Source organism: Chelonoidis abingdonii, chromosome 9, assembly GCF_003597395.2.
Source record: "Chelonoidis abingdonii isolate Lonesome George chromosome 9, CheloAbing_2.0, whole genome shotgun sequence".
Classification (NCBI taxonomy): domain Eukaryota; kingdom Metazoa; phylum Chordata; order Testudines; family Testudinidae; genus Chelonoidis; species Chelonoidis abingdonii.
In genome coordinates, this window is record NC_133777.1 from 39,038,581 (window position 1) to 39,052,063 (window position 13,483).

At 45.0% G+C, this 13,483-nt stretch overlaps 1 protein-coding gene across 2 annotated transcripts in view; it reads right to left on the minus strand.

Annotated features, from left to right (window-relative positions):
* Positions 1-13,483, minus strand: part of AXIN1 (axin 1) — a 170,928-nt gene that overhangs the window by 46,331 nt on the left and 111,114 nt on the right. For both annotated transcript variants that reach the window (XM_032781584.2, XM_032781583.2), the window contains exons 4-5: positions 11,486-11,582; positions 4,770-4,907 (exon numbers count right to left, since the gene is read on the minus strand). In XM_032781584.2, the coding sequence (XP_032637475.1) occupies positions 4,770-4,907; positions 11,486-11,582 (235 nt within the window). The remainder of the gene's footprint in view (positions 1-4,769; positions 4,908-11,485; positions 11,583-13,483) is intronic.

Consider the following 13,483-nt stretch of genomic DNA (forward strand, 5'->3'; position numbering starts at 1 on the left):
TGCTGGGAATGAAGTTTGGAGACAGCACGGCCTCTGCAGACTACACTTTCTGAAACACAGAATAATGAAACTCAGGTCTGCTGTGCCCACTAGATGGGGCCTGGTGGTTACAATATTGTCAGAGGCTCCTTTAATCAGATTTAGAATGCTACAAGTCATTTAAAAAACACATCTGCAGTGACATTATACCCAGGGAAGTCTGAACAGCTCTTTCCATTGAGCTAGGAACACACACTGACAATTCGTAGAACCAGCAACTTCTTGTTTCCTCTCCTTTTTACCTACCAAATGGCCACCGATTGAGCTGAAAGGATTCCTCTGATGTATGTGTGCCTTTTGTTTTAATCGGGGATGCCACTGAGCAAAAATGATGCTGAAAGGAGTTCCCTTCCTAGCAATACCAGCAATGCTTTACATTAACATGGAAAGAATTGTAAACACAGATATGGTTCTCACTGGTGATGTGGCTGGTTGCTTTTCAAATTTCACTCCGGTTCGACAGTGAAGCTAAATCAGTCTGTCAATAGCGCATTTTACTTTCCATCTGCCATTCAGCAGCACAACAGTGAAATGCTTGGGTTGGAAATACCATAGGGCAGTGGTTCTCATCCAGGGATACACGTACCCTGGGGGTACACAGAGGTCTTCCAGGAAGTACATCAACTCATCTAGATATTTGTCTAGTTTCACAACAGGCTACATAAAAAGCACTAGCAAAGTCAGTACAAAGTAAAATTTCATTCACACTATGACTTGTTTGTACTGCTCTATATACTATACACTGAAATGTAAGTACAATATTTATATTCCACTTCATTTATTTTATAATTATATGGTAAAAATGAGAAAGTCTGCACTTTTTCAGTAACAGCGTGCTGTGACACTTTTGTATTTTTATGTCTAATTTTGTAAGCAAGTAGTTTAAGTGAAGTGAAACTTGGGGTACCCGAGACAAACCAGACTCCTGAAGGAGGTACAGTGGCTCTGGAAAGGTTCAGTGCCACTGCTATACGGGAATGCACACATCCAAAGAACTCTTCTTGGGGAGTTAAAGGATTGATGAAAATAGTCCAGTGCTTGGTTTTTCTAAATGTTAAGAAAAAACCATAAATGGTGGGTATAAATTACCTGTCAGTGTTTCCTTAACAAAATTATGTGACTCATGTGATTCTTAATTCACTTTCCTTTCTCCTGTATTCATTGACTGACGCTGCCTTGGAAAGGGAACTGCAGGCAGTTAGTTGGGTGAAGGGTATTTTTGTTTCAGTAGCATTTGCAAATGTTTCCAAGACCTGTGCTGAACCAATGACTGTGCTTGAGGCTTTGCAATATTTTTTTTGAATTTTGGCACCATTCAGTGAGCCATCCCAGAGATCTGCACTGAGAGGAGGCCTCCAGTCCTGACATTCGTGCCCCCAAAAGCTGTGGTGCATCAGGATTCAAGCTGTCCTTTTGCAGATACCAGCAGGTCCCGCACTTCAAGTACTAACCTAAAAAGGCTTATATTAAGTTATTCTGAATCCCTGCCGCCTCACACTGACCATCCAATGCATTGTTCTATGTGAGTACCACAGGGTTTACTACACAGCATTATCTAGAGACCTGGGCTCAAATGTGGATTAAGTCAAAAAGAAAATGTGCTTAAACAGACTTCAGTCTGTTATTTAACCCAGCATTTCTCAAATGGGGGTCCGCAAGAATACTCCAGGGGGTTCGCAGGCCATGCTGATCAACTCCTCTCCCTCCCTCCTAGTGCTTCCTACATGCCAGGGAACAGCTGTTCAGCAGTGCGCAGGTGGCACTGGGAGGGAGAGGGAGGAGCGGGAATTGGGCACACTCAGAGGAGGGGTGGAAAGAGGTGGGGAAGAGAAGGGGCAGGGTGGGGCTTGGGGGGAAGGGGCGGAGTGGGAGCAAGGCCTGGGGCGCAGTAGGGCACTTGGGGGTCCATGACAAATTTTAAATCAAAATGGGGGTCCTTGGGTTGCTCAAGTTTGAGAACCGCTGCTCTAACAGATAGGTACCTGCTGATTTTGATACTGCTACTGGCAGCGTTTGCTGGCAGAGGGCTGGGACAACATGTATAATTGGGCCCACAGGTTTATCCCACTTGTGAGCCCAACTATGGAACTGTAAATAAAAGTTAATAAACGGTCACAATACCTATAGTAACAAATATGAATGGGAAAAGGTGCAAAAGGGAGACAGAACGACTGAATTAGTCCAAACAAAACAGCCCACTCACATAACTCAAGGACTGCGTTAAGATCATTTTTGGTGAACACCAGGGACCAGAAATTAGTGAACCAAAATTGGCATGTGGGAAATTAGGCCTAACTAGTGAACCAAATAAGGAGAAGACAGGTTATTCTGCCCACCACTTCCTTTGGCGCCCTCAGACAGAGACTTGAAGAGAAGCTGGCTACTATGACTCTGGGAGCCTGAAAGAGAAGAGGATCGGAGAAGGCACAATCTTCACCATCTTGGCTGCTGCCCCTGCTAACTTTTGGGACCTACGGTGACACTGTTTGTCCTCATGCATCCGACAAAGTGGGTATTCACCCACGAAAGCTCATGCTCCAATGTCTGTTAGTCTATAAGGTGCCACAGGACTTTTTGCTGCTTTTACAGATCCAGACTAACACAGCTACCCCTCTGACGTTTGTCCTCCTTCATCCTAATCCTGAGAGACACCCTGACCAGACTGACGCAGACAGAGGGAGCCAAATCAGGACCTTCACTGCCTTCAGCTGAATCTCAACCACCCGCTGGGAAGTGAGACCTTGTCACTCACTCACCCCCCAGGTGTTGCTCTCCTTCCCCACATTAATTCTTCTCTGTCCTGTCCCTCTCCTTTTGCCTTCTGTTTAATAAGAGTCTGGCTCAGCTGGCCAAGACTGCACTGTTGCAGCACTGGTGTAGGCTGTGACCAGAGGCAGCTAAAAGCAATCCCCTGAACAGCCTGGGGCTAGTACATGTTTGCCAAGTCTCGCAGTGAGACAGGGTGGGAGAGGAGCATCTTTTACTGGGCCTACGTCTCTTGATATGAGAAACAACCTTTTGAGCGTCATTGAGCCCTTCTGCAGGACTGGAAAAGGTAACCAAGTGTTCAGAGAGTGTGCTAGCCTTGTGTTTCTCCAGCAGCGAGGTTGCAAGTGAAAGTCAACACCAGAGACAGAAGCTGCAATTTTACCCTTTGCCGTTCTTATTTTTCCCTTTTTGTAGGGGTCTTATGTTGTCTTCTAGGAAACGTGACTGGATTTTTCACAACAGCAGCAACGACAACAGCTCCAGCCCATCTCGACTAAGTGCTCTTTTTTCTAAAAAGGACAGTTATTACCATGTTTACTATCATCGAAGAGACTGTCAGACCAGGATTTCCCCCTTAAAGACTCTCCTGCTGAAGGGAAAGGGAAGATAGAATGTGATTAAAATGAAAGCCTTACGTTTTAACTGATTTAATGTTTCCTTCTTTTCTCGACCCCAGTAAAGAGCTAAGGAATTTTTAATGGCTTATTTGCCACGGCACGAAGCAGACTGAGGGCACTGAATACCAAACCCTGAACCTTGCTCACCACGGGCAACGTCGGACAGCTTCAGGGTTGCGCTAGCACATTTGACTCTCTGGGCCTTTATTCCATCTAAATTAATACCCCAGAGGGGTAAGTGAGGGCATTGGGCAATGGTGGGGATGTGGGAGAGAGGTCCAGGACTATATTAACAGGCAGCACCTCGAGCCAGGACTGAGGGGCATCAGCCGATGGTAGAGAGCTGTCGGGGGCCAGGCTGGGAAGAGCAGAAGTTAGCACAGAAGTTAGCACCTAGAATCTAGGTAGAAAAGACCAGGTAGGTCACCATCATCAACTCCTCTCTGCCAACTCACAGGTACTACAAGCAAGTTATTTAAGCCATGGAATAGATGTGGGGACAGATGCTTGTGTCAACATTCAAATCCCCTAACCCGTCTATGTCTGGATCAGTTGCAATGTACACCAGACATTCCAATCCGTTACACTAGTGTCTCAAAAAGAGATTTCTGACAAACGCATACAATTCCTTTTTATGCTGGTGAAAGGTCTTCGATTGACAGCCCTGGACACTTAACCCGAATACAGAACCACAGAGCAGGCAGTGGTACTTCAAGCTTGCCCTACGCCAGCTGGCATCATTCTTTGTCCTGATGCCAATATGCCCCTCCTTAGGGGTAAAACGATAGTTTCAGATGCCATTGAGTCCTTGGACACTCAGCTGAGGCAGCCAACAGGGGAGCCCTTTGGTTCTGAGGGGTGGTGATTTTGGTATGTGGACAACTATCTGCTAGGAACTAGGACCTAGGACCCTAGCTATACAGTAGCAGACTGTGATGTTAAGTAACACACCGATGCACTCAGCAAAACATCCTGTACTTACAAAATAGTATTTACACTTATCTAGGAACACAGAATACCAGAAGTGTAGAGGGGCTACGTGAACTCTCTGAGCAAAATGTCTCACGTAGGACTGACCCGCCTTTCTCCCGTTCTCAGCCTGCCATGGAGCTAAGAGCCTGGTGTGATTTTTTGGCTAATCCAAGGCTCATCGCTGAAAAAAAGTACCCGAGTGTCCCACTTGGTCATTTAAACTCTCGTGAAACATCATATGGCTCAGCAGTATCATGACCTATGACAATGTAGTGTTACTCAATACAACTGCTGCTGAAAGATTCCCACAGTGCAAGTTATTCAAACAACCTGTATTTCCCAGTTTCCAGAGATGCTGAGGCTGCTACTAACCGCTCGAACGCGTTTAAGGCGCTCCTCTAATTTCTCCTCTGCTTCACGTTCCCTTTGTACTTCCTCCAGGCGATTGATCAGCTCTGCAGCAAACTTCTGTGGTTCAACATGGATATCCTTTGGCATTCGGTACGTACGCTGAAGGAAGATCACACAATTGGTTAGCAAAAGAAGCAATAAACTGAAACCAAAACTTTAAAATCTTAATGGGAATTCTATCTCAGCCTGAAATGTCATTGCCTTTCCACACATCAGGCAGCCCTAGGAGGGTAGAATTTGGGCAGGCTGGTGAACAACCCAAAGGGATGGTTTGGTCCATGCCAACAGCATTCCACTGATGAAACTGGAGTTCTGCTCTGCTTTCTGGGACCTCCTTCTGCACCCCATCTACAGAGCTCCTTAATGATGAAGAGATTTTCTAGGATGACAACTCTAGGGATGTGGTTATCATTGAATAACCAAACTCTGTTGTAGGCATGCCAGTGTTCAGTCCTTGCTGCTTATATAAGTTAAATGTAACAAGCTAATAATATTCTTACCAAAGGGCTGAAACATCAGGAATTTGTAGCAGAAAAGTTACCATCTTTTCGTTTAACAGACCAGGGGGATTCTAACACGCATATCCGGCTTCTGTCACAGACCCACCAATCTAGGCTGGTGAAGATTACCTACTTAACTGTGTAAGCGTGGCCCAATGAGGCCAAAAAGGGTGAACTCTTGTGGCCTCTCGCCTGCTGGGATCTTTCATTCAGTTACATCCCACAGAGTTTGTGCTACTTAACCCATGCACAAAAGGCAACTGTTTCCCATGAAGCATCCTCTCTAATTGGAATAATGACACAGCACAACTGCATCTAGTTCTCTTCAAAGTCACGCAAAGGCTGCTGTTTGGTCCCCTCCGAAAAGCAATATTTTGTCATTTTATAAAGTGCAAAAAGATGGATATACTTTGACATTAACTAGAAAAAATAGCTCCAGCTTTACATTTACTGATAACTCTAAAAGGCAGCATGCTGTCCTGAGCCGGCCAGACGGTAAGACGGGGATGGGGAAGAAAGTCTAAAGGAGCATTTTGCTACGGAAACAAGACAAGTAAAAGAATGATTTGCTGCTTATTCCATGAGGCAGAGAGACTCCTGCCCACAGGGAGCAGAAGAGGCCAACTACCTTTTCCTTTTCCCCAGACCAAATTATGTTGCACCTGGGGAGCTGACCGATGGAATAGTGACGTGCCCCGTACCGAACTATCAAACCGACAATTGCATTTTCTGCATTTCTCCATTGCCCTTTGTTCTACTGCTGTGCTGACCAAGTGAAATGACTTATTCCAACCAAAGATTTCACCAACGCCAAAAACAAGACAGAAAGTACAGTCACATGGAAACAGAATATGCTGTTACATGAAAAAGGAGGAGGGAGATGTACATTTTCTACAACCGGAGAGAACACAAAGGAACATGGAAGCAAAACAGCAGGTGTGTCAGCCCATCCGGAGCAGGAGGACTTGTGCAGTGTACTTGGCACCAGCCCTTTAACAGGTAAACTCAATCTGGCAGCCTGCACCTTTAAACTCTTAAATAAACAAAAGTAACCACTTGATCCTCGTGTTTAAACAAGGGCCCTGACCTGGCCCAGGGCTCCGGGCTAGGATCGAGGTGCTCCTTTCCTGTCCCATCCCCAGCGATGAAGTACTGCCTGACGGCTCCTGGTTGGTTAGTGTCTCTTTCTGGCCTTTCTAGACCCCATGAGGACTAAGTCCCGTGAAGGATCTTCCTAGGCAGGGGAATGCTGAGGCACCAGTGTCTCCCCCAAAATGCGAGAAGGCCGGAGAGATGCTGTCATACGCAGGACAACGCATATAAAGAATGGCTATGATGCCAGAAATACACTTCTCCCTGGGAATCATACTGACTGAGGAGTAAAGACCAAATCTCTGTGATGTCTTCAAGTTTTTTTCTCATGCAAAACATGAGAGAGAATCTACAGTCCAATAAGGAGGACAGAAATAATGTGTTTCTGCAAGACTTAGAGGTGCAACCAAACTTTGCTTCTGCTCTGCCCCAGCACAGGCTGGGGTGGGAGTCAGGGAAGGAAGGTTATATTTAATGCAGCCTTTAAAGGAGGCCAGAGCTCCTCTTATGGAAGCAAAGAGTTGAGAACACCTTTTATTACATAAAAATCCACATCACAGACTGAAGCAACAGGCTTTGCTCATTGACCTCAGTGACAGTGACACCATGCTGGAAAATACAGCTGAGCCCAATGATATGGGCTACAAGTACTCTGGTCCAGGACGGCTTTCCTAACCCCTTCCCTTCTCTCGCACTGCACGTTTGCAATAGCGTGAAGACCCAAAGGTCCTGAAGAATTTCTGCAGCCAGCATGTAATTCTCACCCAAAGAGATTCCTGGAAGAAGGTGCCTGATCTACATGAACCAATGAAAGGAGTGATGCACCAATGGGGTGCTGTTCTCCAAATGCCTTTAGGAGACAGGTCTGGACTGGTGACAACACAGGACGTAAGGTGATTGACTATGCAGACTATAGGGGCCACAGCCCAACCTGAAGAAACTGTAAGTAGGAAGGGAGGTGAACACAGACTTGCTGCAGGGAGCACTCTACTGGAGTCACTTCCCACAGGACCCTGGGCTGGGGCCCGGTGGAAAGGGAGGGCCCAGGTCCTCGACCACACCCCCTTAAAGGCCTAGAGTTGGGTGGCAAGCTGAGGCATGCTGGCTTGAAGGTCAGAAGCAGGCACCCCTACCGCCTGACAGAGAGGCCAGAAGCCGGGTGCACCAACCTCTAGGCCACCCAGCCCTCCAAGCTCCTATGGCAAGGTCCTAAGGCTTGCACTCTGACTTGTGAAAAGAATACAGCTCGATTTATTCAAACTGTGCTTCTCCCTCACCTGGGATTTCCGGTGAAGAAGTGGGACTCGTTTGGTCCTAAGGGGGAGGAGGAAGATGAAGATGATTTGGGCTGGCAGAGTGGGAAAAGGGTTTATCTTCTCAGAGATCTCTGTAAGAAGTCTCACAACAATGTGGGGTCCTTAGAGAGGAGGGCAAGGAGGTCAGATGTGCCCTCTCCATCTGCAGGCAGACCCAAAGAATCCCAGGATTTTAGCACTTGCACTAATGGAATCCTGTGCCATATAGTTGAGTCTCACTGCTATAAGGCAGTGGTTCTCAACCAGGGGTCTGGGGGCCACAAGCAGGGCAACCAAAAGACTATCAGGGGTTCTGATCAGATAGCCGTTTCTGACTGAATATCTGTAAGCAACAAAACAACACAGGAAGATTAGGTGGCTGTGGCCATCTGAATACCTTCATCTCCAGGGTTTTTCAGACTGTCTTACCTACTGGTTGAAGAGAACCTGAAGATTGACACTGGATTCCACGGGAAGGTCTGATGGCTTGGATCATGAAGCCATGGGCGACGCTACATTAGGAGGGGATAGCTAGAGACCGTAGATGGATGTTTCTAGATCCTCTGGACATTCGGGTGGTGGGTGGGACAAGCAGGATCCAGTTCTGACACTTTGTCCCTTCTCAGGCACCAAGGCTCTGAAGGTATAGAATTTGGGGTAATGGAGAAACATTCCAAGGTAAACATTTTTGCAACTGAAGGGTGAACTGGGAGGACATGTTTCGAAAATGAGTGACCACCTCTCAACATCCTGTATTTTCTGCTCCAAAGTGGAACTGTATGTAAGCTGTTACCTCCAATATGTATGGACCATCCTGTGAGAATTTTCTGGGAAGTTGGCGACTGCAGAAAGGCCAGGATCAGATCCTCTCTTCCTTTGCCTGGGCGATTCCTGTCTCTCAGGGGCATGGTGTGAAGAGCTTGCGAATTTCCTGCTTGTGGGGAGCTACAAAGATGTCCCTAGAGATGACTGAGGAAGGGACTGGTGAGGGAAAAAATGGTGGGTGCTGGCAGCTCCCCTCCCAGCCCCCTCACTCCAGCTCGCCTCCGCCTCCACCCCTGTGTGCGCCGCATGCCCACTTTTTCCCCCTAGCTCCCAGTGCTTGTGCCATGAAACAGCTGTTTTGCACGACAAGCGCTGGGAGGGAGGAGGGGGAACGTGGTGCGCACGGGGAAGAGGTGGGGCAGGGAAAGGGTGGAGTCAGGGCAGGACCGGGGCAGGGAGGTGTGAGCATCCACCAGCGCCAGGGAAAGTTTGTGCCTATGGGTAATGGGTCATCTAACATAGTGAATGCCAGTGAAAATGAGGTAGGACCAGAGGCTTAAATAGGGAAAAAACAAGTTAAAAATTACGTAGACAAGTTAGATGTCTTCAAGTCACAAAGGCCTGATGAAATACATCCTAGAATACTGAAGGAGCTGAGCCATTAGCAATTATCTTTGAAAAGTCACGGAAGATGGGAGGGATTCCAGAAGATTGGAAAGGACAAATATATAATGCCAATCTATAAAAAGAGAAATAAGGACAACCTGGGGAATTACAGATCAGTCAGCTTAGCTTCAGAAAGATAATGGAGCAAATAATTAAGCAATCAATTTGCATTCATCTAGAAGATAATAAGGTGATAAATAACAGTCAGCATGGATTTGTCAAGAACAAATTGTATCAAACCAACTTGATAGCTTTAAAGAATGTGCTACACATCAGGTCTAGATTGGTGCAGGGATTACTTTAACTGTAAGCCATACTATGTAGCAGTGACTAATTTTGGAAAGCAACAACGGAAAAATGTATCCGCTTAGATGTTAATTGGGTAGATTTAATTCAACACACTTGCATTTAATTTTAATTTTAAAAAATGAACTTCATAAAATGCCGCACTGGCATGTGCTAAAACATATTATCTAATTACCTGCTCCTTTCATAGTGGATGGATAAAGTGAGGGCAGAGCAGTGCCTCTCTGAAGTCTATGCCAATTCCATGCCAGTAATTGGCAGGAAGGAGGTGCCACAGTGTCTGAATTAAACTCTTATTCCCTGGAGAGAGACTAGAACTAACTTGCTTCCTCAGTCCTCTCAAATATAAATATGCAATGATGTACCTTTTCCATGGGACTTAAAATTAAAGCACAAAACCTAATGGGAAAACTGTATCTTTCACTGAGAAATCCTTGTGGAGTGTCTGTGTGAAATTTACAAGGAGCAGGTAATTCTCAAAGAACATGCAGATAAGAACTACAGTAGAAACGTTTACAAGCAGCAGGTGTCCAGTTTAAACCTAGCTTTAAAAAAAAAATGTTTTCCAAGAAAAGTCAATAAAATTTCATGCTAAGTAAAACTAATTAGGTTGCAAGTAACCATTGCTGGAATGACACTTATTCATCTCAACAAAAAAAATATCTGGCAGATGGAAGTTCGTTAAAGCAGAGTTCGCCATACATATTTTATGCGCCACACTCAGAATTTATAACCTGCGGTTCACTGAAGCATTGCCAGTACACATGATCAATAGAAAGCCACTATTATTTTTATCCAAAAGGTAAAGCTGCTGACAGGCTTTGAAGTCAGAGAATATTCACTCAGTGGTTCCCACTGTTCGGCAACTGAAGAAAAAAAAAAAAGGCCAAGCCTTCAAATTTCAACTCTAACAAAGCAATGCTTACAGTAAAAACGGCAGCAGCGGGAAATAAAAAGGCACCCAGCCAGTCTTTTCGACAGCAACCACACTGTGAAAGTAACTATGTGAAAGGAGAAGAGGCTGAACAACAGTGGCTAGTAAGCTTCCACAGGGCTTTTATTTTCAACCCAATGATCAAAGCACAGGAGACCCTCTTAAATCATCAGGAAAATAATCTAATTTAAAAGGCAAAACAAAGATTTAAAACACAAGATTAAAACAAGGGTGGATTTTGCCTGCATTGCACTGCTTCTGAACAGGCAGGAGGAGAGTGGCTATGCTGAGTGAAGCCATTTCTCGGAGGACAGAGACATTTTCTCAGTTTGATTTGTGCTAGAGCACAGCTGTCCAAGGAAGAAAGTAGTATCTTTATTTTCTGCTAAACATGACATGTCACTTGTAACTTCTTGCTCAGGGAAAAAAAAGGCTTACAGTGCTCAGCAAATGTGCAGAAGGTGCTACAGAATCTTAAGGGTTAAGTTAAGAGTCTAATACCAGGCTCTTTTCCCTGATGAAACTGGGGAAAAACTAGAGACAAGAAAGGAGCCCACCTTTGTATCTTATATCCAGAATAGTGGTCCCCTGCATCAGGCTGGGCTGTCTGGAGAAGAAACACCAGCTGGGGACATGGCATTTGTCAAATAGCCATCAGTCCAGATCCTTAAATTGCCCCTAAGTTTACATCATTTCTCTCCTCAGCTTCACTTTGTGCTAGATGGGTAGCTACATGTTACAGAAATACATCCAAAATTAGCTCCAAAATACTTACTGTGAGGTGCCTGCCACCATTATATGTGAGCTTGCCCAGCCATCCTACCCAACAACCCAGCCCCTGTCCCGGATCCTCAAACAGGCAACTATTCACCAATTACCTTAAAGGGCTGTGCATTTTAAAATTGAGTGTTGAGTAGGCATAACAGTTTCGAAGTGGGCTATCCAACTTTGCCTCTCGATAGCCTACTAGACCACCATTTTAAAAAGCAATGCACTCCCCTGTGACTCCCATACTACAGTGAGACCGCCTGGAGACTGATCTTTTGCTGACTAAGTGTGCACCTGCAGTCTCTCATACTGGGAGATAAACTTCTCGACAGGCAGAGTATTGCTACTTACAGGAATGTGAGGTAGTGGCACACGTCCATTTGCTTTGGCACTTTCCTGCATCTCTCGGCGATGTTGCTTTCGGAGTCTGTACGGGGGGATCCCATCTCTGCCAGGACAAAATGACAATATGCGCCAGTTTAGTGCCTTCCATTAGATGATCTCAAAGCACACTACGTTCATTTAAGCATCATAACTCCCTTCTGAAGCAGGTATTATCTCTGTTTCATAGATGAGGAAACTGAAGGAGAAAGGTTCCTTGTACACTCGTCAAGTGAGCTGGTTAAGGACGACAGGAGTTAGTAAGGAGTAATCAAATGTATGAGAGTGCCATTTAAATACACCTCTACCTCGATATAACGCTGTCCTTGGGAGCCTAAAAGTCTTACCGCGTTATAGGTGAAACAGCGTTATATTGAACTTGCTTTGATCCACAGGAGTGCGCAGCCCCGCTCCCCTGAGCACTGCTTTACCGCGATATATCCAAATTCGTGTTATATCGGGTGGCGTTATATCGAGGTAGTGGAGTATAACATATGAAGACAAACAACTGAATACTGACAAAATGTACATGTGCTTATATACAAATGCTAGAAGCCTAAATATTTGCCATCGTTTGCAGGGGTGTTGTAGCCATGTTGATCCCAGGATGTTGGAGAGACAGTGTGGGTGAGGTAATACCTTTTATTGGACCTGCTTCTGTTGGTGAAAGAGACAAGTACTTTGAGCTTTCAAAAACCTGTCTCTTTCACCAACAGAAGTTGGTCCAATAAAAGTTACCACCTCTTCTCTCCAGAAATCTAAATACCAAGATGAGTGATCTTGAGTGCATTAAAGGAGGATATAACAGGCATCATGGAAACTTGGTGGAATGAAGATAAGCAATGGGACACAGTAATATCAGGGTACAACGAATATAAGAATAAGAGAGTAGGTTGCACTGATGGGGGAGTGGCACTATATGTGAAAGAAAGTATTGAGTCAAATAAAATAAAAATCTTAAATGACTCACACTCTATCATAGGATCTCTATGGATAGAAATTCCATGCTTGAACAATAAGTGTACAGCAGTAGCAATATACACCTCTACCCCGATATAACGCGACCCGATATAACATGAATTCGGATATAACACGGTAAAGTAGTGCTCCGGGGGGGCAGGGCTGCGCAGTCTGGCAGATCAAAGCAAGTTCGATATAACTTGGTTTCACCTATAACACAGTAAGATTTTTTGGCTCCCAAGGAAAGCGTTATAAAGGGGTAGGGGCGTACTACCATCTGACATAGGATGGTGACAGTGACTGTGAAATACTCAGGGAGATTAGAGAGGCTGAAAAGGAAAAAAACCACAATAATAATGGAGGATTTCAGCTTTCTTCACATTGACTGGGTATTGTGGCAAGGCACCTCCTTCACGTCTCCAGGCAGTACAGGGGGCCTGGAGTAAATCAGTCCCATTCCAGAGAGATTTTATTCCTCACCCAGGTTTTATTTTTCAGTGTTTACAAGGTAGGCCTCAGGGTAGGCCCAAGGAGTACTCTTAAGCCAAACCAACAAAAAACAAGTTAATAACATAAAGAGATCTAAGAGTCATCTACTCAATGTGCAGTGGCAGTCAAAAAAGCTAACAGAATGCTAGGAACCATTAGGAAAGGAATAGAAAATAAAACAGAAAATATCATAATGCTACTATATAAATCAATGGTACTCATACACCTTGAATACCGTGTGCAACTCTGGTTTCCCCATCTCAAAGAAGATATATTAGAATTGGAAAAGGTACAGAACAGGGCAGCAAAAATGAATCAGGGTATGAAATAACTTTCGTGTGAGGAGAGATTAAAAAGACTGGGACTGCTCAGCTTAGAAAAGAGACGACAGAGGTCTATAAAATCATGACTGGTGTGGAGAATGTGAATAAGGAAGTATTATTTACCTCTTCACACAACATAAGAACTAGGACTCACCAATGAAATGTATACGCAGCAGTTTAAAACAAGCAAAAGGCA